The 24,673-nt window shown below is 39.6% G+C and overlaps 1 protein-coding gene across 5 annotated transcripts in view; it reads left to right on the plus strand.

Moving 5' to 3' along the window:
* SBF2 (SET binding factor 2) overlaps positions 1–24,673 on the plus strand; it is a 459,568-nt gene that overhangs the window by 432,620 nt on the left and 2,275 nt on the right. For 3 of the 5 annotated variants that reach the window (XM_027115413.1, XM_027115412.1, XM_027115414.1), the window contains 7 exons: positions 14,008–14,134; positions 16,269–16,396; positions 17,558–17,791; positions 18,875–18,979; positions 20,385–20,578; positions 21,278–21,365; positions 23,987–24,118. In XM_027115413.1, coding sequence (XP_026971214.1) covers positions 14,008–14,134; positions 16,269–16,396; positions 17,558–17,791; positions 18,875–18,979; positions 20,385–20,578; positions 21,278–21,365; positions 23,987–24,118 — 1,008 coding nt within the window. The remainder of the gene's footprint in view (positions 1–14,007; positions 14,135–16,268; positions 16,397–17,557; positions 17,792–18,874; positions 18,980–20,384; positions 20,579–21,277; positions 21,366–23,986; positions 24,119–24,673) is intronic. The other 2 variants (XR_003434541.1, XM_027115415.1) reach the window with 2 other exon arrangements.

Raw genomic sequence — 24,673 nt, forward strand, 5'->3', positions numbered from 1 at the left:
ACCCTAAGGATTCCACACAAAAACTACTAGATCTAATAAATGAATTCAGCAAAGTAGTAGGATACAAGATTAACATTCAGAAATCAGTTGTATTTCTTTACACTAACTATGAAATAGAAAGGAATGTAAAAAAAAAAAAAAGTACCTTTTAAAATTGCACCATTTAAAATTGCACCAAAAAAAAAAAAAAAAAAACCTAGGAATAAACTTGACCAAGGAGGTGAAAGACTTTTACACTGAGAACTATAAAACATTAATAAAGGAAATTAAGGAGGGCTCAAAGAAATGGAAAGATATCCCATGCTCTTGGGTTGGAAGAATTAATATTGTTAAAATGGCAATACTACCCAAAGCAACCTACAGATTTATGCAATCCCTATCAAATTACCCATGACATTTTTCACACAACTAGAATGATCCAAAAATTTATATGGAACCATAAAAGACCCAGAATTGCCAAAGCGATTCTGAGGAAAAAAAAACAAAGCAGGAGGCATAACTGTCCCAGACTTCAGACAATACTACAAAGCTGCAGTAATCAAAACAGTGGGGAATGAGAGGACTGGCAGGTAAAGTCACCCATGTAGACTTTTTTTAATAAGAATTAAACTGAATCCATGTCAACTTTTTTTTTTTTTTTTTTTTTTTTTTTTTTTTTTTTGCCACACTGCTTTGTTTGCAGGTTCTTAGTTTCCTGACCAGGGATTGAACCCAGGCCCTTGGTAGTGAAGGCACGGATGGAGTCCTAACCACTGGACTGCCAGGGAATTCCCATGTCAACTTTTTTAAAAGAATTAAACTGAGAATAGGACACTTGTTTACAAACTTCTTTACTGATTATTTTAAGATATCATCCATAGGCATTTGAAAATATCCATATTTTTGGTTTCACATATTTTTATCCTAAAATTAACTTAAACCTTTTTTATGGCTGAAATAAAATTTTGTAACTGTCCCTTTTTCATATAATATGTTGAGGTAACATCCTCAGATTTCAAAGGGTGAAATAAAGTTTAAAGGAAGTAAGTTTAACTGCTGTTTCCACAAATGAGGGATTAAAACTCTCATAACAACTTCCCCCACAGAAAACAATTATAAAATGAGACATGGGGAAAGGAAACTTTTCAACAAATGGTATTGGAATAACTGTATATCTATATAAAAAAGTATGAACCCTGACCCTTACATCATTCACAGAAATTTACCTGAAATGGATCATAGATGTAAATGGCTAAAGGAAATTATTCAAGCAGAAAATAAATGATAAAAGAAGGAATCTTGGGATATCAGGAAGGAAAAAAGAACAACAGAAAGTAAAATATGGATAAATACAATAGACTTTTCTCCTCTTCAGTTTTCTAAATTGATGGTTGAAGCAAAAATTATAACAGTTTTTGATGTTCTCAATATATGTAGAGGAAATAGTTAAGACAATTATAAGTGGGGGAGCACAAAGGGATGTAAAGGGAAGTAAGGTTTCTACACTTCACTAAAATGTCAACACCAGTCGACAGTAACAAGATATGTAATGTAATACCCAGAACGACCACTAAAAAAGCTACATAAAGACATACACTCAAAAACACTATAGATAAATCAAAATAAAATTCTAAAAAATGTTCAGGTAATCCACAGAAGGCAGGGAAAAGAAAACAGAAAGAAAAAGAAATAGAACAAACTGAAGACAAAAAGTAAAATGACAGACTTCAGCCCTAACATACCAATAATTGCATTAAAAATGGAAATGGTCTAAATAAAACATGACGTAACAGTATGCTTTTTATAAGAAACTTGGTTCAAATATGAAAGTATTGTCATAGAAGTTGTATTTATAATAGCCAGAAATTGCAGGAGAGAGGGGACAAAATGTCCTGAAACAGGTAAATGGCTAAACAAACTGGTGCATCCATACCATGGAACACTACTCAGCAATGAAAAGGGGTGAGCTGCTGATACAAGCGACAATTTGAATGGATCTCAAGAGCATGATGTTGAGTGAAGAAAACGCAATCTCCAGTGGTCCCATACTGTATGATTCCATTTATATAACATTCTCAAAATGACAAGATTATAGAGATAGAGAATAAATTATTGGTTGTGAGAGTTTGGAGATAGTGGGGGAGGGGAATGGGTGCGACTATAAAGGAGTAGCATGAAAAACAAACCAATTGTCCATCAGCTGGTGAACAGATGAACAAATTCTGGTACATGCATGCAACAGAATACTACTCAGCAAGCAAAAGGAATGAAATGTTAATATACACAACAATATGGATGAGTCTGAAAATCATGATCAATGAAAAAAGTCAGATAAATCTCATCATAAGGGACTTCCCTGGTGGCACAGTGGTTAAGAATCTGCCTGCCAATGCAGGGGACACAGGTTCAAGCCCTGGTCCAGGAAGATCCCACATGCCATGGAGCAGCTAAGCCCATGTGCCACAACTACTGAGCCTGCGCTCTAGAGCCCGCGAGCCACAATTACTAAGCCTGAGTGCCACAACTACTGAAGCCTGTGCGCCTAGAGCCTGTGCTCCACAACAAGAGAAGCCACGGCAATGAGAAGCCCGCTCACCACAACTAGAGAAAGCCTGCACGTAGCAACGAAGACACAATGCAGCCAAAAATAAATAAATAAATTTATAAAATAAAAGAAAAAATCTCATCACAAGGAGAAATTTTTTTTTCTTTTTATTTATATGAGATGGTGGATGTTAACTAAACCTATTGTGGTCATCATTTCACAGTATATGTAATTCAAACGATCATGCTGTAGCGTTAAACCTATACAGTGATGTATGCCAATTATTTCTCAATAAAAATGGGGAAAATGGGTAAAAAAGACTACAGACTACACAATATATGATTTCATTTATAGGAAACCCTACAAAAGGCAAAATGGTAGTGGTAGAAAAACAGATCAGTGGTTGCCTGGAACCAGTGGTCAGGGGAGGGGGTCGACTTCGAAAGGACATGAGCAAACTTTATAGGATGAGGGAACTGTTCTGTATCCTCACTGTGGTGGTGGTTATACAAATGTATAACCAAATGAACAGTGACCAAAACTAATCAACCTGTAGGCTTAAAATAGGGAAATTTTAGTATATTTAAATTATACTTCACTGAATATGAAAAAAAATTTTTAATTAGTAAGTCCAACTTCTTAGTAAACTGGAGTTCTAAAAAAAAAAACCCAGCAGCTCTCTAGTTTCTCTAGAGAAAAATTTGCCATTGTGATACCCAGGAAAGTACTTATAACCCTGGCTGCCTGGTCCAGGGAAATCCCAGTTAAGTGTGCAGAGTTTTACTTTTTCTGTACTGTTTTCAGTCTCATCATTAACCCAGTTGTGCATGGTGTTCCCAAGTCCAGAACTTATCAAGTTTGGCTTTTCCAGAGAACACACCTCTAATCTCTTGCTTGCAAGAAGGTAGTCATGAGGCAGGAAAGACTACATGAGATAGGAAAGGACCCTGGAGGTCTCACCACTGCCTCTCTAGACTTAAAACTAGTTCTCATTTTTAGCCCCCCTTTTCCTCCTATATAGGACTTGGGCCTCTGAGTCCTGAGCCTTTCTGGGTTTACAGGGCAAACTGTTACCTTTTCAAATCATTTTCATCCCAGTGTAGCTTCTCATCTCCTGTCATTTTCTGCTATTCTTCCTTCTGTTTTACATCTTTCTGAATTTTCTTGGCCTGCTACTGTCTCCCCTCCCTTTCTCCCCACCTCGTTTTCAACTTTTACCTTTTAGAAATTCCTTTCCTCTAATTGAGGGAGAGTTGCTGGGGACTGAGTTTGTATGGCTGAATTTGGCTTAAGTTAAATACAGTATTAAATGTGTTAAATACCCATATTCAACTTGCAGAATTCTGCATACCTAAATATTAGAGTCAGCAAAAGAATCTACTCACAATCAGTAAGAAATTTCAGTTCTGAAACTGAAAACAAAAGTTGACTTTTAATGAAAACTCAATTATTTGTAAGTGAATGCTTCACAAACTGTAGAAAATAATATTGTTCCGGGTCTGAAGACCCCTTTAGTATGATTTCAAATCTGGTCATACTACATTAAAAAAAAATTAAAATATAAATTTTTAAAACTTTGTCTGAACCCTTCAACTTAATACTCTCACACATAATAACCTAAGTTCAGGCAAGTCATGGCAAAGTGAGTGTATGACATTAATTGCAGTATTTAAAGAATGCTTGGCTATGATAGGTGTCAGTTTTGGTGAAGTAGATTATTTTGTGCTGAAAAGGGACAATTTATTCATTCAAAAACAGAAGACTGTAGTTAACAAATAGAGCTTTTGATTCTTGCTGACTTAATTATAAGGTAGCGTTTCATCATCTCCTACATAGTGGTTTTAGGCATTAGAAAATGCCTTCTTCGAATACCTTTCAAGTGAACACTAATGCTCTACATGACTCTGGCTTTTGCCAGACAGTTCGAATTAGTGCTATCCTCAGTCTCTCAGGAGCACAAAACAGAGCCAAGCCTCAACAACATTTTTAAAAATAAGTGCAAAATTATGCAGCAGCTAGCAAAACTTCCCCAGGTGGAATGTGTTCCCTGCTTATTAACCTTTTCTAACATGCCGAATGCCAAAAGGCAGTCCATGGACGTATGCCTAGACTTGCCCATTAGTACTAATAGAGTTACAAAGAAAACAGATGAAGCGCTGATCTCAAATTAGAACTGCCTCATCATATAAAAAGCCATTGTTTGTGCCAGTGTATCCAGGTGTCAGATGAATTATAAATGCTAGATCACAGTTTCATAATAGCAACATCTGGCAGATTTTTTGTTGCTTCTAAAAGAAATTGGCTTAGCTCAAATGATATCATTACAGGATGCTTCCTTTTCTTAAAATAGTTGAACCAAATTCAGAAGGAAAATACATCCAAATACAAAACAAAAATTTTTTTTACCTAAAATTTCTTTTTAAAATATAATACTAAGGGAAAAGATATGTATAATATGAATGAAAGCATGACGTATATGAAAAGCATCTCCTTTATTCCAGCATTAGAGTAAATCTTTGAGTGCGTCTTAGAACTTTCTCATTATTTGCTACTTTGAGAAAAGCAAGTAACCGTTATAACTTTGCCTTTGAAGTTTATTCAAATTGTAAATTGACTCACTCTGGTCTGGCTTTGTGGTATGATTCTCCCTACAGTTACCATATGCCAGCACTATGCTAGGTCCTATTCCAAAGAGAAAACCTATTTGCCTTTTAAAGATATGAGCTTTCCCTGTGAGTGCATGTGTGAGGAGCTAAGTCGCCCTCACATAGGTCTATTACTCTAAAATTTATCCATGCATATTGGCAAAATAACTGCAGTTAATTGATTCATGGTGTATTCAAGAGTTTCTGGTGTCTGCCTGCTTCCCAGTCAACTGAAAATTGGCAAAAGTTGACACACTCCAAGCTGATTTATAACAAAGCAACTTCACATTAAAGCTTTTAATATTTGAGCCCATAAAGTAAGTCTGAGTTTGCCTATCAGTCTCATTTACTAATTTTTGATCTTTAACAAATTATTCAGCCTCTCTGTGCTTCAATTTCTTTATATATGTATATATAGCAGAAGGATTAAAAATCTTATGTGAAGTGATTGGCACAGTACAGAAGGTATACAATTAATGTTTATTAAATCTTAATCTGTGAAATAACAAAAACTAGTGTTAGCTACCTATTTTTCTAGGGTGTGTCTAACATACCCATAATTTTTAAAATGTTGATACCATTAAATATAGGGTCTCTTGTAGCTTAATATTTCTAATTCCTGAAAGCAAAATCCAGTTTTAACTTATTATATTTTATTCCCAAAATGTTGATCTCTCCTGGGATTTGAGTCATAGCTCACTTTTATGGGCCTTTAAATTTTACAAAGTACTTAATGGCATATGGGCAAAAAATAAGACCCTATAAATTCATATTTCTCCAAATTCCATTTCAGATTCTCTTCCTATAAATAAGTGAAATTGGCAGATTTTACTCCATAATGGAAAACAAAACCAAAATGCCTCAAACAGCTTAGTCTTAGTATTTTAAATCTGTATATTTTTTCTCTTCATCAAGATAAATGCAAAATTATTTTGAACAACAGAATCCAGATGATGACTGAAAGAGGCCTAAAACTCTGTTCATCAGCATATTTGGGGAAATGCTCACATAGAATTAATTTATAGGCTGAGATGCCTGTCATTCCCAATTCTACATAATACAATAAGGCTAAATTTATTTGAAACAGACTTGCCTTTAGGCCCCCCAGATCTTGTGGCCAAGAAGAAAACTAATGAAACCAAAAGCTTTTGTTTGAAAAGATCAATAAAATTAATAAACCTCTAGCCAGACTGATCAAAGAAAAGACACAAATTACCAATATTAGAAATGAGAACGATAACATCCCTACAGATTCTACAGATATTAAAAGGACCATAAGGGAATATTGTGAACAATTTTGCATCAATAAAATTAAAAATTTAGTTGAAATGGACAAATGCCTTGAAAGACACAAACTACCCCACTCACTCAAGAAGAAATACATAACTTGAATACGCTTATGTCTATTAAGGAAATTGAAATTGTAGTTAAAATCTTTCCACACTGAAAACTTCAGGCCTAGGTGGCTTCACTGGTAAATTCTACCAAGTATTTAAGGAAGAAATAATAGCAGTTCTACAAAAACTCTTAACAGAAAATTTAAGCAAAGGGAGTACTTCCCAACTCAGTCTATGAGGCCAGCATTACCCAAGTCTGACAAAGACAGGGAAAGAAAACTATAGATCAGTATCCCTGATGATCATAGATTCAAATTTTCTAAACAAAATTTCAGCAAATCAAATTCAACAATATATTTAAAAGGTAATATACCATGGTCAAATGGGGTTTATTCCAGGAATGCACAGTCAGTTTCACATTTGAAATCAATCAGTGTAACTCACCATATTAAGGAACTTTAAAAAAACCATACATCATCTCAATAGATGCAGAAAAAGCATTTGACAAAATACAATATCCATTCCTTGTGAAAATTCTCAGGAATCTTCTCAAACTAAAAATAGTATCTATTAAAAAAAAAGTACAGCTAACATCATACTTAATAGTGAAAGACTGAACACTTTCCTCCTAAGATCAGGAACAAGATGTGAATGCCTGCTTCACCACCTCTATTCAACATTGTACTAAAGGTCATAGCCATGCAATAAGGCAAGAAAATGGTAATAATAAAGACATTCATGGGACTTCCCTGGTGGTCCAGTGGGTAAGACTCCATGATCGCAATGCAGGGGGCGCAGGTTTCATTCCTGGTCGGGGAACTAGATCTCACATGCCGCAGCTAAGAGTCTGCGTGCCACAACTAAGAAGTCCGCATGCCACAACTAAGAGTCCACATGCCACAATGAAGATCCCTCGTGCCACGACTAAGACCTGGCACAGCCAAAATAAATTTTTTTTAAATTAAATTGAACATTTGGGGAAAAAAATTAAATGATTTTAAAAAGACATCCACGCTAGAAAGGGAAAAGTAAAACTATCTTTATTCACAAATAACATGATGGTCCATGGAATCTATCCCCGCCCCCCCCCCCCATAAAAGAAAAAAAGCTACTAGAATAAATGAGTTTAGCAAGGCTGCAGAATACATGCTCAGTATACAAAAATCAATACTGGCAATAAACCATTGGAAAACTGAAACTTAAAAATCATTACCATTTACAGCAGTATCAAAAAACATGAAAGAAATCTAGCAAAATACATTAAAGACCTGGACTCTGAAACTATAAAACATTACTAAGAGAAATTAAAGACCTAAATAAATCAAGAAATACCTGTTGTTCATGGATCAGAAAACTCAATGTCGTTAAGACGTCAGTCTCCCCAAATTAATCTAAAGATTCAGTGTAATCACAATAAAACTCCTAGGAGGCTATTTTGTAGAAATTGGCAAACTTATTCTAAAATCCATATGGAAATGCAAAGGATCTAGAATAGCCAAAACAACTTTGAAAAAGAACAAAAGTGGAGGACTAGCACTATCTGATATTATTATAAAAGTATAATAATCAAGACAGTGTGGTAATTGGTACAAAGATAGACAAACAGATCAATGGAATACTGTCCAGAAATAGTTCCATACATATATATGGACAACGGATTTTTGACAAAGATGCAAAAGTAATAGGTAGAAATACGATGTTACTTATTTGTGGAATCTAAAATATGATACAAATAACATTTACAAAGCAAAAACGGACTCACAGACCTAGAAAACAAATTTATGGTTACCAAAGGGTAAACGGGGTGGGGAGGGATAAATTAAGAGTTTGGGATTAGCAGATACAAACTACTACATTTAAAATAGATAAAAAGCAAGGTCCTACTATATATATAGCACAGGGAACTGTATTCAATGTCCTGTAATAAACCATTATATATATATATATATATATATATATAACTGAACCACTTTGCCATACACCAGAAACTAATACAACATTGAAAATCAGCTATATTTCAATTAAAAATTTTTAATGAAAAAAATTTAAAGCAATAGGTAGAGAAAGACTAGTCTTTTCAACAAATGGTACCAGACAATTGGATTTCCAGATGCAAAAAAAAAATTAACTTTGACCCATACCTTGCATCAATATAAAAATTAATTCAAAAGGGATCATAGATCTTAAATGTAAGATCTACTATAAAACTTCTAGAAGAAAACATAGGAAGAAATCCTTGTGATCTTGGGTTATTAGACAAGGATATCTTAGATTCAACACCAAAAGCATCATCCATAAAAGAAAAAATTGATAAATTAGACTTTGTCAAAATTAAAACCTTTTGTTCTTCAAAAATCACTGTTACAAAAATGAAAAGACAAATCACAGAGTGGGAGAAAACATTTGCAAATCATGTCTGCTGGAGGACTCGTATCAAGAATATATAAAGAATTCGCAAAACAATATATAAGAAACAACCAACCTATTTTTTTTAATGGCAAAACATTTATACTGACCATCAAAGATATATAGGTGAAAAATTAGCACATGAAGATACTTGATATCATTTATCATTAGGAAATGCAACTTAAAATCAAAATAAGATATTACTAAATACCTATTTTCATGACTAAAATTTTAAAACTGACTACCCCAAGTGTTAGCAAGGATGTGGAAGAACTGGAACTTTCTAACACTGCTGGTGGGAATATAAAATTATACCATTGTTTGAGAAAACAGTTCTTAAAAATTTAAACATACCTACCTACCAGGTGATTCAGCATTCCATTCCTAGGCAGTTACACAAGAGAAATGAAGTCCTTATGCCCATAAAAGGACTCATACATAACTGTTCACAACAACATTATATGTAATAACCAAAAATCTAGAAGCAACCCAATGTCCATCCACAGGTGAATGAATAAACAAATTGTGGTATATCCATGCAGTAGAATACTATTTAGCTGTAGAAAGGAATTTAGTACTGCTAACCCAACAACATGGATGCATCTCAAATAATTATGCTTAGTGAAAGAAGGCATACAAAAAAAGAGTACAGGGCTTCCCTGGTGGCGCAGTCATTGAGCGTCCGCCTGCCGATGCAGGGGACACAGGTTCATGCCCCAGTCTGGGAAGATCCCACATGCGGCGGAGCGGCTAGGCCCGTGAGCCATGGCCACTGAGCCTGCGCGTCCGGAGCCTGTGCTCCGCAACGGGAGAGACCACAACAGTGAGAGGCCCGCGTACCGAAAAAAAAAAAAAAAGAGTACATACTTATGATTCCATTTATATAAAGTTCTAGTAAATGCAAATTAATCTGTAATGACAAAAAGCAAATCAGTCATTGCTTGCAGAGGAGGGTGCAGGAAGATGCAAAAGGAGCACAAGGAAACTTTTGGGAGTTATGGATGATATGTTCACTATGTCGATTGTGGTGATGATTTCACGGATGTGTGGAGACGTCAGAAGGTATCAAATTGTACACTTTAAATATATGCAGCTTATTGTATGTCAGTTATACCTCATTAAAGTTGTTTAAAAAAAAATCCTGCGGCTAACAAACCTCTAAACTCTCATGCATTCCCTGTAATTAGTTCTTAGAGGCAGTCTCTTTGGCCTGATCCCATTTCATCTATTAAAACAGTACTTAACAGAAGGAGAAGGAAGCACGTGGATTGTGCCTTGTGGAGACCACTGTGGGGGGATACAGCAGAAGAGGCCAGGTGTCCCATTGACGAGGAAAAAAAGCCAATTAACTGGAAAAATTGAGTCCCTGGGATGTAGGACTAAATGGTGGAGAAAGCACCAGATTTTGTCTTGTGAATACAATCAGGTCTTTGTTTCTCATTATGGTAAAAAGACATTTCAGAAAATCCCTTGTATTTCTTAATGTCGGATTCCAAATGTGGTTATCTAGGCATTAATCAACCCAGCATTTGACTCAGGTCAATTTGATTTTTTTTTTCATTGAAGAAATTTTCATGCTTGTTGCTTAAACTGTTGCTACACAGTAAAAAAAAAAAAAAAAAAAAAAAAAAAAAAAATTGTTCAGCATCTTCTCTTCCACTTCCAACAGACCTGATAACTAACTCCAGTATGAGGACAGACTGTTTTTTTTCCCCAAGCAGTTAGCAACTGCAGGTGCCATTGTGGCACACAGATGCAGACACTGCTGCCCCCAAGCTCTCACACCTTAATGTTTTCTAAGCACCAATTCCAATTCAAGCAAGGCTGGTGCCAGCGGCCTTGGAGAAGTGTTAGCTTTTCTAACGTAATTGTGGAGTGCAGGGTTTGTGGTGAGCCCAGTCACTCAGTACAGTGGGCTATGAAAGCATTTTTCCACTTGTAGAGGAGTGCTTCTAGTCCTAGCATCTGATCTCCCTGAAATGCCTGTAAGTTCAACTTAAGGTCGTATTCGTCATCATTTCCATTCTACTTTACCTCAGAAGTGGGTCATGAAAATTATATTCCTAAGCGCATTAAATATCAGAATAATCAAGGAAAGATACAGTTATGTGTGAGGCAAGTGGTTTTTATGGAGAACAGTCATTGAGAGAAATGTTTTGTTATTCTGGAGCTTTGTTTAATAAGTTTTTAAAAGAGTTTTTTGAACTGTCATGGACTGGGTCAGTGGAAATAGCCCTGAACTCTTCTTCCCCTGGACACAGTGAGCCAAGGGTCTGGCCTGTGATTACCAAGGTTTATTCCAGGGGCTGTTGGGGCAAAGTTGTTCTTGGAGCTCACCCTGCCCAAGTACATTGCAGATTCTCCTCCCTGAGATTCTCAGATTGGTAGAGAACCAAGTTCTATCCTCTTGGACCTGTCTCCTTCTTCTGTCACACCACCCACAATCCAGGTCACCCCCCTCCATCATGTGTGCACCAGCCCCTTGAGGTGGTGCTACTGATTCTGAACCAGGAACCCAGGCTAAAGAGTTTAAGTTCTAAAACGTAGCATATGGCGCACAACCTCGCTATTCAGAGCCACATCCCAGTTGTCTCAGGGAAAGTGTTCCTGTCCTGGGGAGACCAGAACCAACTGGAAGGGCAGTGGCTTAGGTCAAGAAAGCAGGTCCACAGTACACAAGCCCATTGCTTAAGAGTCAAACTCTGTTTTAATACATCTTCTTAACATCCATTTTATGTTGTATTACTTATAATCTAAAATTTTAGTTCAATGTAAAAGCCAGAAAAAATGTTATAGGAAAAAAAACCTTTAATCATCACAGAAAACTAGGTTTCTAATCAAATGATAAACATTGATAAAATCACTGATATCCAGATCATGACTTTAAATTCCCACTGATCTGTTGGGTAATCAACATATTGCACACATGTCTGCTCTGTTTGGCTGACCAAGTGTTGGTCTACATTGCCAAATTAAAACATGGAGAGGAAAGCTGGCTTTTAGACAGCCTGCCTCCAGTATTCATTTGAAACAGCTTTTAAGTAAATACAATTATGATTGGAACTTATCTCAACCAAGCAAAATTCTCTAACTGGTCATGAGAGAGTGAGCAATCCAAAGGTGAGATTGCTGGGTGGACTGGAGAGCATCACAAGGTCATCAGCCTATCTTCTGCCACATGAGATGGCTCCATGGAGTCTGCGTACAGGTTGCCTAGAGCATGCTATAGCTCAGTGACCGTTCCGGACTCTGCCTTCCTCCCACCCTCCCATGTCATTCCCTCATCCTTATTCCTCTCCCAGTGACCTCACTAAGTTACTGATGGAAAATTAATGTTAAAAGGCATAAGCTCCTCCCCCTTCCCTTGGCACTTGAACATACCTTTCTTTTTATCTACTCTTCTGTCCCTCCTCATTTTTAAGGCTGTTCCCTGTTTCTGGACCCTTAGCCTCATTCATTCTTGCTTTCCCAGGGCCTTACTCTCTTAGTTATCAGCTCTTTCTCCACAGTTTATTCTATCTCTGTTGGCTCCTTCTACATTGCCCTACATTTCCCGACATTTCTTTTGTCGGGAAAACGTCTCTTGCTGTCGCCCCAAACCACCACCTTCTCTTCTCATTCCTGTCACTGCCAAACTTCTGTAAGCATAATTTTTCTTACTGTATTACACACTATTACACCACAAATGCCTAGAAAGCAAGAACCACAACTTATGATAATTTGCATATCAAGTATCTAGCACAGTATAAAGTAGTGAAGGAGGCACAGCCCGAGGAGCCTAGCAAGCCAGGGTTCAAATCTGGGCTCACTAGTTGCTGTGAATGACCTTGGGTAAATTATTTAATCTTGCTCATCTTCAGCTTCCTCATTTGTAAAGTGGGGGAGGGGAGGGTAATAATTCTCATCTTCACAGGATCTGAATAGACATTTTTCCAAAGACATACAAACGGCCAAAGGTACATGAAAAAGTGTTCATCACTCACTAATCATCAGGAAAGTACAAATCGAAACCACAATGAGACATCACTTCACACCTGTTAGAATAGCTGTTATCAAAAAGACAAGAGGTGACAAATGTTGGTGAGGATGTGGAGAAAAGGGAACCCTTGTTGGGAATGTAAATTGGTGCAGCCACTATGGAAAACAATATGGAGGTCCCTCAGAAAGTTCAAAATAGAGCTACCGTATGACCCAGCAGTCCCACTTCCGGATATATTAGAGGGAATGAAGTCATTATTTCAAAGAGATATCTGTACTTCCACATTCATTGCAGCATTATTCACGATAGCCAAGAAGTGGAAATAATGTAAGTATCCATCTATAGATGCATGGATAAAGAAAATGTTATATATATAAACATGAGAAATTCATTCAGTCATGAGAAAAAAGGAAATCCTGCCACTTGCAGCAATGTGGATGGAATCTGAGGGCATTATGCTAAGTGAAATAAGTCAGAGAAAGATAAATACTGTATGATCTCACTTATAGGTAGAATCTAAAAAAGCCTTACTCATAGGAACACAGTAGAACGTTGGTTACCAGGGGCTGGGGGCGGGGGGATGGAGAGATGTTTGTCTTCCAGGTATAAGAGGAGTAAGTTCTGGAGATCCAGTGTACACCATGGCGACTATAGTTAACAAATACTGTATTCTATACTTGAAAGTTGCTAAGAGAATAGATCTTAAATGTTCTCACCACCACCAAAAAAAAGGTAATTGTATGAGGTTATGGAGGTGTTAACTAACCCTCTTGTGATAATCATTTCGCAATAGATATGTGTATTAAATCATCACATTGTACACCTTAAACTTACACAATGTTATATGTCAGTTATATCTCAATAAAGCCGGAAAAAAAGAATGCCTATCTTGCAGTGTTGTTATGGAGATTATATGAGATTACATTTATAAAAAAAAACCCCTAGCATGGTGTCTGTCAAAAGGCTGGTTCCTTTCCGACTTCCACTCATGGTAGGGATTCAGTTGACTGAGTGACCAAATGGTCTCCTGCATATTTCAGGTCAGCACTCAGTGGCATGGCATCCACTTTTTGTTCCATTTGATTCTTATTCTTTTCTTTGCCTTGTGTGTTTCAGGTTCACAACCAGTATCCAACTGAGTTTGAATTCAATCCCTATTACTTAAAGTTCTTGGCTTTCCACTATGTGTCTAATCGCTTTAAAACATTTCTCCTGGATTCAGACTATGAAAGATTAGAGCACGGTACGTGTTTGCATGCCCTTGTTCCATCTTTCTTGTTAGTTTTATGTGTTTTTAATTAAAGACACTAATAAAATAACCACCCCCGAGTGTGGCAAGGCCACTTTAAGGTTTTACTCTACAAACTACGAAAGTAGAATGGACATGAGTGAGTGAGATTATGTGCTGTGTTAGCTCTTAGGGGCTCCAAGTGGTCATCATGTAGCACCTTTGAAAAGTTAAATCTGCTTATTACTATTTTATTATCTCCAAGCAGTATCACTGTTAGTGGAGAAACACTTGATTCATAGTTTTTCCATCCCTGGTACACTCTGGTAGGTAAGCTGCCTGCCCCTGGAAGCAGTCTGTATAGCAGTTACAGCCATGGGCTCTGGAGCAAACAGAATAGTTAAATTTCAACACTGCCAGTTACCAGCCAAGTACTTTGGACAGGTTAGGTACCTCTCTGAGTTTCCTCATCTTTAAAATGAGGATAATAATATCACCCACCCCTTTGGGCCAGGATGATCCCATTAGGAAATATTTGTAAATTTCTTAGCACAGTTGCTAGCACAAAGAACTCAACAAATTTTAGACATCACCATTGTTATTATAATTTTTAATAGCAGTAATAGTTGTAAAGAGTAGATTCTCAAAAGCCAGTCAGCCCCTGTGAAAACGTTTCCCCAAGGGGACTTCTACATTCTTACTTTTGCTGTTTTTATAGTTGGGGGGAAAGGGGGATACACATGAGTATTTTTGTTAAGAAGACAAGTAAATAAAGAAAATCAGTATATTATATTGACTATTTTCAGTATATTATATATACCTGAATATTCATAAAGAAGACTCTCTTAATGGCTGAAAATATTTACTAATGTTCTCAGTTTAAAATATGAAAGCAAAGAAATACTGCTTTTCAGTGCATGCTATTAAAATTATCTAGCATGATATTTCATACATTTGGTAAAGGAGACAGCACTGATGAGACCATTTCCTTTCCTGTTTGTACTTCCAGACCTCTGTTGACTCATAAAATTGTCATTCCACACATCATAATCAGAAACCTTAATTTTTTAAGCACCCGTGTGTTGGGAAGACATTAAGTAGAGCTGGTTACAGTGGACATTAGAGTCACTTGGAGAACTTTTTTAAATGACTGATGTCTGGGGCCCATCCTCAGAGATTCTGATTTAATGGGTCTGAGGTGAGACCTAGGCACTGGGATTTTTTTAAGCCCTTTTTTTTTAAATGAGTGGCCAGGGTTGAGAACTACTCTTCTGCACTCTACAGTTGAAAGGTAGAGAAGAAACATTAATTAGTCTTGGGGGCCCCTCATATTATAGGATTTTGTGCAGCCTTGGGTATGAGACCCTCTTTTATGATAAATAAAATGCTTGTTGACTTTTGCCTGAATCTTTTCATTCAAAGCAAGACAGCACTGCTACGAGAGGCACCCTTCCTGGCCTTTTAAAGAAATACCTCCTGCCTCACCCTAACACATCTTCCTCTCTATTAAAAATAAAGTGGGCTCATGTGAGTAACAGATTGACTGTTTGAAAGGTACAAATATAGTACCTGAAGTGCCCCCCCCCCCCAACAAATTCAGCTTTTGTGTTTAAGTCATCCAAGGATACGGACCGCATCCTTCTGACATCCAAAGTCTCCATGACCATGATTTGTGGTATATATAAACTACCAAAGAAAACACTTTAAATAGCTTCATAATAAACAGCCAACAACTTTAAAAAGAAACATAAAATTATGTTTTTAACTGAGTTTCATCAAATCATTTTCCTTCCATTTTCTCTTGAAAAATGTGTAGAATGTCTCCTGGCATGGACCTCTATGAATCTAGATATAGACGCGGGATGTCGATTGGAAGGGAGTCATGCTGTCCTGCTAAATGCTTGGGAAAACTTTATCCCAGGTTTTTCTTCCATTTGGATTTGTTTCCATATAGCTATGAAGTCCATTCCTATCTTTAGCTTTGCAGTCATTTTCTAAGGCTTCTGCACGTGCGCTGCTGTTTCTAGAGCCGTGTGAAATATTCCATTTTTCATCTGCTACATGCATCATATTTTTAGGCAAACTGTTGATTTATCTGACTTCTGATTTGCTGGTTTTTGTTTTTTTTTTTTTTTGACGGGATCTACAGGAACTTTATTTGATGATAAAGGAGACAAGCGTGCCAAAAGAGGAATTTGTATTTGGGAGTGTATCGATAGAATGCACAAGAGGAGTCCCATTTTCTTTAATTATTTATATTCACCAGTGGAAACAGAGGTACAGAAAGAAAGCATTTATGTTTCATTTTTGGAATATTTTGTGTTAAAATTTTCCTTACTTTTTGAGCATATATAAGCTGTTTAAGTGTTTTATAAACATTCGACTAGGTTTCATACCAGAAGCTATTTAAAAGTTGATACACTATGGGTTTACGTTATGATGGAATGGAGACGGATACCAAATTCTTGACCACAAAAATTAGGAGCTGGCCCCCCAACCATAGAAAGGATAACTTCAAGAAAGTCAGAGCAAGTCAACTTTCCCTGGGAAGAAAGAACAAACAAAACTTGAAACCTTAGCAGGCCGTGTAAGCAGAAAAGATTTCCCTAAGTCCATTTGTACCAAAGCCATGGAAGAACCCCTGTGAGAAGCAGGGATGTTTGGAGCCCAGCCCAAGAAGGATGACCTCTCAGGGACAGCCATCCTCTGCCATGCATGTCTGCATGAAATAGGCTCTGCAGTGGAGTAGACCACCTTACTCAGGAGCAAGGAAGGCCTGGCCCTGGGCCCCATGCAATAGGACCTCACCCTGGCCTTTCTCCAGATGCACCCTTCTCAGAGGTGAGGTGTATGAGAAACCAAGGGTGCATGCTTGGATGCCTCTCCTTCATCTAGACCATGCTCTGGCACTTCAAGATTCCTTGCCCAGATTCCAGTTAGTCACCAGACCACTTCCCCAAGCCAGTGAATGTATCCCTAAGCTAAAAGGGCAGCTAAGGAGTAGCTGTTTGGACAGGGAGTAGACAAGAGTTTAGCTGCATGGGCTGGGGTATATACACATGTTCATAAGAGACCCTCAGAATATAGGACAGAGCTGGGTCAAGAGGAGCAGGGCTTTAGGCCAAGAACTGGGAGCTGGGACCAGCTTTCCCAGTGCCGCCACTTCCTGGTGTAGAATTCCCAGAAGTCCAAGAATTCTCAATTGGAGCCTGGCCTTCTAGGTCATTAGGAAGTTATATTTGTCAAGGTAGGAGCATAGAACATATTTTATCTAATAGTTATGTTGATGTATAATGTTTAAATATATAGATATATGGTATTTGAACCTCTATTCATACTTTTTCCCTGGACCCTGCAATGTTAGGGGCTGGCCTGCCAGTAAGCTTGGGGCACTTTGGGGTCAAGATGAAACTATATTTCAGAATTTTCTTTATACAGGCCCTGAAGCCCAATGTAAACGTTTCCAGCCTCAAGAAGTGGGATTACTATGTAGAGGAGACCCTTTCCACAGGGCCTTCATATGACTGGACAATGCTGACCCCTAAGCAGTTCCCCTCCGAAGACTCTGAACTGACCAGAGGAGCTGGGCCCCAGAGCCAGAGGAGAACAGTGTGGCCATGCTATGATGATGTCAGCTGTGCTCAGCCCGACGCTCTCACCAGCCTTGTCAGTGTAAGTCAGCCGTGTGTAGACACACTCTTGGGGCACCAGGGGACCTGGAGGCACATGAGGCCTCAGGAACTGAGCTTAGTTAAGACTGGTTCACCAGCTCCTGGACATAGCTCTCCTTACTTTGGGTTAGCACTATAGCCAGCACTACAGGAGTATAAGGACACCAGATTTGCTCCCATGGATCAGCGGGGAACCAGGCTCAGGTACTGGCAAAGAGTCTCAGTAAAAATGAGCTTTTCAGCGTTAGAAGGAAGCATTCGAGCAAATGGAGCCGTTTGCAGCTTCGCAGCTGTTTCAGCTGGCCAAGCAGCCTGAGTCAGGCCTGGGTTATGGCTTTTGTGGGTGCCTTACTTCCTCTGGTCAGAAGTGTGGGTAGCTGATGGCCTGATGGGAGCACTGCCAACCATCTTCTACAAGGAATATTCTGGAGTGAAGCCACCCTGGCAGTAGCTACCCTGATGAGAACAGCAGCCCTGAGGAAAGGGTTTGAGCCCAGATACGGGCCAAACAGTTCCTGAAGAGTCTTCTCCGTCCAGTTTCCTGACCAGGACGAGCGTGCTTCAGTGAAAACACGGTCACAGAGGCTGCCGCTCTGCTCTCCAGCTTCCCTGTCTGAAGGAAACTCCATTCCGTGGGCATTTCTTGGTTCATTTTTTCTACATCTGGTTTGAATCATCAGAGTTGAGGGGTTCCTCTGTCAAGGACAGACTTCTCATATACCTCAGCTATTACAGTTTGGACACCGGCCCAGTGCTTGACCTTTTGCTGTGGCCATCAGATGTCCTATGGGCTGGCCAAGGGTGAAGGTGTTGGGGATATTTATTTCATCTATTTAAGCCATCTGTACGAAAAGGCCCGGTTACAGGTCCTAATAAATCACCTTTGCCACAATGCATCGCACCAGCTAGAGCTCCCACCTCTGTTCCTGGCTTGGGAGGCTTCTGAGGCCCCATGCTTACCGTGGTTTTTCACTGCCCTCTGGCCATGCTGTTCATCTAGTACAGAGTGGGTGTGGCTCTGGGGAACATCCTGATTTCTATGAAATACTTATCTGTCAGAAAACTCCTTTTAATTACTTTGCAGGAAATTGAAAGACTGGAGCATAAATTGAACCAAACAGCTGAGAAGTGGCAGCAGCTATGGGAACGGGTAACTGTGGACCTTAAAGAAGAGCCCAGAGCAGACCGTGTGAGTTGGCAAAACCCTTTGAAGAGCTACTTCTGAGCTTCTGGAGGGCGCTAGGTCAGGTGGGGCCTCTGCCGCGGGTAATTCAGGAGGTTTATGGCCAAAGGGAGGGTCATGCCCTGAGGGTCCAGGGCAGAAAGCTCCAGGTGACTGGGTACTTCCTGAGTGCCTCACTTTACCACAGTGACATAACACTTATGTTCCAGGGCCCTGTATCCAGGGGAAATTACTCCTGGTGTAGCGCCTCTGTGGTTTCAGCTGATCTTCTACCACATGAGGGAGGAAGGGAATGCCAAGACCTTATCCGCGCCAGAGAAAGAATCAGAGAAAATGAAATGTTTCAAATGAGCAAAATATGCTGCTTTCCGTTGTTCACACCCCCTTTTTGTTTCTGAATTAAGAAACATTTATCGTAAAAATATTTTTAAACCAAATACTCCTGTTTTCTGCTTCTCACAGCCCCTTCACCTGTAGTATGTGGAAGGGCTGTGCTGAGCACCACCCACACTTTGCATTCTGTTAACCCAGGGAGGGAGTGGCGTCTCAGCTCAGGCACGCTGGGACAGGCTCAGATCACACAGCTGATATGTGGGGCGGCCACCAGTCAAACCCACATCAGATTGACTCCAAGGGCAACAGAAGGGAAGTTAGGACAGATGAGTGTTCTGAAGAGCACTTCAGGAAAGGAGAGGTCGGCAGGGTCAGATGTCACAGAGGAGTCAAGGAGAAGGGAGTGTAGAAGGAAGCCTCCAATGTGGTAGGAAGGGGTCCTTGGGGTGCCTTCTCCTGCCTTCAGATGGCAACTCAGGAGCTGTTATCAGACAGGCCACAGGTAGGTGGTGTCTTACTGCTTTTTTTCTCAGAAGAATAAAATAGTTTCTTAATTTTTTTTCTGATTATGAAAGTGAGATATGTGTATTCCTTTAAATAAGACAATATACAGAAAGTTATGAAATAGACAGAAATCACCCAAAATTTATAACCTAGAAATAAACCATTATGCCATCAAACTTGTTTTATAATTCTAAACACACATATAAAAGGGATTTACTATACATGCAGTTTTAAAAACCTGCATTTTTTTTTTACTTAATATGTGGCGTACATGGCCTTCAGTTTGTGCCTGTTATGTAAATCAGCATCATTTTTAATGGCTGTCTAGAAGTCCATTGTATGGAAATACCTTTTTTTTTTTAAGCAGTTGCATAATGATAGACATTTAGGTGGTTTCTAGTTTTCTGCTAGTTTCCTAAAAAACTCCAGGATAAACATCTTTTTATATATATTTTACATATACATATATATGGTCCAGTTTTTTCCTTGAGGTAAATTTTTAGAAGTGAAATTATCGGATCAGTTGCTTAAAGTCTTTGGAAAGCTTTCCTAGCTCCTGTTCTGTCTTTTTCAGCCCCAGAGACACCCTTTGGGCTCCCCAGGAATTGTGTCTACCAACCTCCCTTCCTATCAGAAGAGGTCTCTGCTGCATCTCCCAGACAGCAGCATGGGGGAGGAACAGAACGCCAGCATCTCCCCATCCAACGGAGTGGACCGGAGAGCAGCCACGCTGTACAGCCAGTACACGTCCAAGAATGATGAAAACAGGTTGACGTTGCTAAGCCCTCCCGGGTGTACTGAAAAAGCTCTCCCCACCCAGCCCTCGGCCACACCGCAGGCCCTTAATAAGCTAGGCCCTGTGCCGTGCCGCCTTCTGTAAACTTAAAATGGATCCGCTTTAATCCTTTGTCTCTGTTTTAAATGCGTTAGATGGTTCTTGGAAGAGGAAAAGTCAAAATTACAACTAAAATAATGCCAAGAGGTTGTAGTTATTTGTGGCGGGTCCTGATTGCTATTGTCTCATGTCTGCCAGATCTCTTGAGGGAATATGTGTTAGTGAGCACGTTTTCAGGGGCAGACTTCAGCAATCCAGCGCACGCTAGCTCAAGCAGAGAGGAATTTACTCACATAAATTGGGAAGGCCAAGGATGTGCCAGTTTCTTACACAGCATCTTCAGGCTTCTGTTGTTTGCCAGCTCTGCTTTCTCCCATGGGCTGCATCTACCCCAACATGGTATAAAAAATGGCTACTGAGAGCTCCAAACCTCACACGTTTGGTAATTCCAGCAGAAAGAGGCAGCCTTTCCCCAAAGGTCTAATAGAAAAATTCTAGGGGGAGCTCTGATGGATCCTTTTTGGATCATCTGGGGGAAATAGAGGCTTGACCAACAAAAACAACAGATATCCCCTTTACAGCACTTTTTAAATGAAAAATCAAATTAACTGCTATGTCATCATTATTTCTAGGTCCTTTGAGGGAACGCTCTACAAAAGAGGGGCTTTGCTGAAAGGTTGGAAGCCCCGCTGGTTCGTTTTGGATGTAACAAAACATCAGGTAATAAATACCATCACAGCCTATAGAAATCACTTCTCCCTAGGCTAGGCTCAGTCCCCGGCTGTTGTGTGACTCTCAGCAGAAAGGCACAGCCTTCATGTACAGAATGCTTTCCTAAGGCCTCTCATATGCTGCCTGAGGCTCCTCCATGGACCCAGTGAGGAGCAGTAGTCCTGAGACTGAGTGCAGCAGCCTTCTGAGAGAGTGCAGGTGTGTGCAGGCAGAGGCAGTGACTGCTGAGCCCAGAGCATTAAGAGCAATAGAACTCTGCTTTTTAATGCTCATGTTATCTCCTGCTACCTGCTCTAAAAAACCCAGGCCACGACAGGACCTGAGGTTTTCAGCTTGTTGCATACCACATGCACATACAGAACCCATGCCTATGAATACTCCCCAGAAGACAGATTACCTTCATCTTTGCAGCATAACACATCCATTCAAAATCGAGGGTGTTCATGTATTCAACAAACATTTATTGAACACTTTATCTGTGCCCATCACTGTACCTGGTACTACAGAAGGCATCATTATCCCTCAGAGGTGACAGCAACAGAGGATGGAGGGAGCCCTGAAATAGGCAGAAGGGGATGTGCCCACCCAAGCCTGAAATCCACAGTGGGCAAGTACTAGACTGGCCCTCCCAGACCACGCTGGGAAGCCTTTTCCCCACTGCTAGGTCCTTTGCTGTGGCTGTAGCACCCCGCACAATCCTGAGTGTCAGAATCTTTGCTCCAGTGATCTTGGTTGGGGTGGAACCCAGCCCTTCCGCACCCTTCACTAGTGAGAGTCGCATGGCCTCCTACGTTCTGACCACAGACCTCACTGTACCTTGGACCTGACCAGTCAGCCTTGAGCAGCTTCTCAATGCATTTATGTCCAACATGGAGTCTGTTCAGAAAGATACGGACTGTTAGGCCAGTACAGTGCTCTTGTTGGACCTGCACCTAGATGACTCCTGACAGATGAATACTTTGCATGGGGACCCCCTTTCCCTCTGCTCAAGGAGTTTCATAAAGGTTACACAGAATCTTTGTGGAAGAATATAGAGAAGTTTTTACAGATATGCAATGGAAGCCCTTTTTAGGGGGCTGGACTTTAAACAACATTGTCTCTGAAACCATAGAGCCTACACTGTGTAGAAAAGTTTCATTAAATCACTAAATATAACAGGAGAATGTCATAATTTTTCTATAATTTACAATTACATCAAATTATATTTGCATTCTTGCCAGTCTTTTAGATTGCTTTAACATGAAAGGTATATGTTTTTTCTGTTTAGTCCTACTCACACTATGCCTGAATGGAGAGGCAGAGAAAAGTCTGAGGCCAGAACCACAGAGACGGAGGCGCCACACACATTCCTGCCGTGTAGATTATAGAGAGTGAAGTCCAGACTAATTTAGTTAGAGTGATGTCCAGTCCTTACACACAGTAACCACTCATTCAAATGTTGAGCTATTTATTGTTTTTCAAAAGTCACTTTATATCTACATGCTATTTGGAAACTTGCTTTTTAAATATAAGATAGCTTGGGGCTTCCCTGGTGGCGCAGTGGTTGGGAGTCTGCCTACTGATGCAGGGGACGCGGGTTCGTGCCCCGGTCCGGGAAGATCCCACATGCCGCGGAGCGGCTGGGCCCGTGGGCCATGGCCACTGGGCCTGCGCGTCCAGAGCCTGCGCTCTGCGACGGGAGAGGCCACGGCAGTGAGAGGCCCGCATACCGCATAAATAAATAAATAAATAAATAAATAAAGATAGCTTGGACATATTTTCCTACCAGTTCATAATAGATCTTAACATTTTTGAAATGTTGTATAGAATTCCATATTATTGATGTACCATCATTTAATTAACCAACACCATATTGACAGATATCTTTTCAGTTGTTAGCTAATAAAGGCAGTGCTGAAGGAAACCTCTTTATAGGTGTGTCTTTGCATGCTTGTGGGAGTGTTTCTGTAGGATAAATTTCTAGAGGTGGGAAAGGTGTATCAACAGGTATAAACATTTTAAATTTTAGTTCACATTGCCAAATTGTGCTCTAAAAGGCTTCTAATTATATCCCCACTAACAGTGTTTGAGAATACCTAGTGCCTTCAATTCAACCTGAATATTGTCAGCCATTTTAATATTTCTTAATCTAAGTGAAAAGTGAAATCTCATTGATTTCATTTACTTTTCTTTGATCAGTTAGGTTGTTCATCTTCTCAGATGTTTATAGGTCACTCACATTTCTTCTGTGACTTGCCTGTTGAAATCCTTTGACCATTTTTCTATTAGGTTGTTTATCTTTTTCTTCTCAATTCTAGGAATTCGGTATATATTCTAAACATTAACCCTTTTTTATATGTTACATATATATATATTTTTTTACAGTTGTTAGTTGACTTTTTCTATGTGTAATACACTTATTTGTTCAAATTTCAAAAAATATGTCTTTTTCCGCCTTTCTCCCAGCTGTCTAATTCCTCTTCCTAGAAGCAACCAGCGTTTTTAACTTCTTGTCTATTCTTCCAGGCATAGTTTAGCAAGATGTGGGAAAGTATTCAAATACATTTTGAAAAGCCATGCTGTTTTCCCTTTCTGTGTCTCTTATATCCCACGTATCTTTTTGGTTCCAGCTGCGATACTATGACTCGGGTGAGGACACAAGCTGTAAAGGCCACATTGATCTGGCTGAGGTAGAAATGGTCATCCCTGCTGGCCCCAGCATGGGAGCCCCAAAGCACACGAGTGACAAGGCTTTCTTTGATGTAAGTCGTTCTCTTGCCTTTTCCTGGCTCTATTTGCACATGATCCCTTACAATCCATCCACCTCCAAGAATCATGGGGCCTCACAGCAATTGGTGGTAACTGCACATGGGTCACAGACCCACCCCGGCTGTGGGAATTGCTACAGAGCTTGAACCCAGCACTCTTCATTCCCAAACCTGACCTCTCCCTGCTGTCCACATGTCTCAGAAAGGCTGCACATCGCTTTGCACAAAAGACTGCTTTAAAAGGGATCCAGCTACACGTGGAAGCAGATGAACGCCTTGTTAAATATTGTTAGTTATTCACTCACCACCTACTGTCAAGAACAGATATTACTTCCCTTTGTATCCATTGATCTTCATGCTTGATCATCCACAAAAAAACATCCTTAGTCACACATGATGACTGTCTGCCCTAACATCTTCAGCAGTCCTTAGGTGGGCCTTGGGGCATTTTATGGGCCACATGATAGGGGACTTATCTAATCCCCAGAGCCAAGCAGAACTTCATATGGAACACAGGTCATACTCTACGGCCCTGCTCAGGCTATGAAG

This window comes from Aethalodelphis obliquidens, unplaced genomic scaffold, assembly GCF_003676395.1.
Source record: "Aethalodelphis obliquidens isolate GAN/ISIS:26980383/991018 unplaced genomic scaffold, ASM367639v1 scaffold14, whole genome shotgun sequence".
Taxonomy (NCBI): Eukaryota; Metazoa; Chordata; class Mammalia; order Artiodactyla; family Delphinidae; genus Aethalodelphis; species Aethalodelphis obliquidens.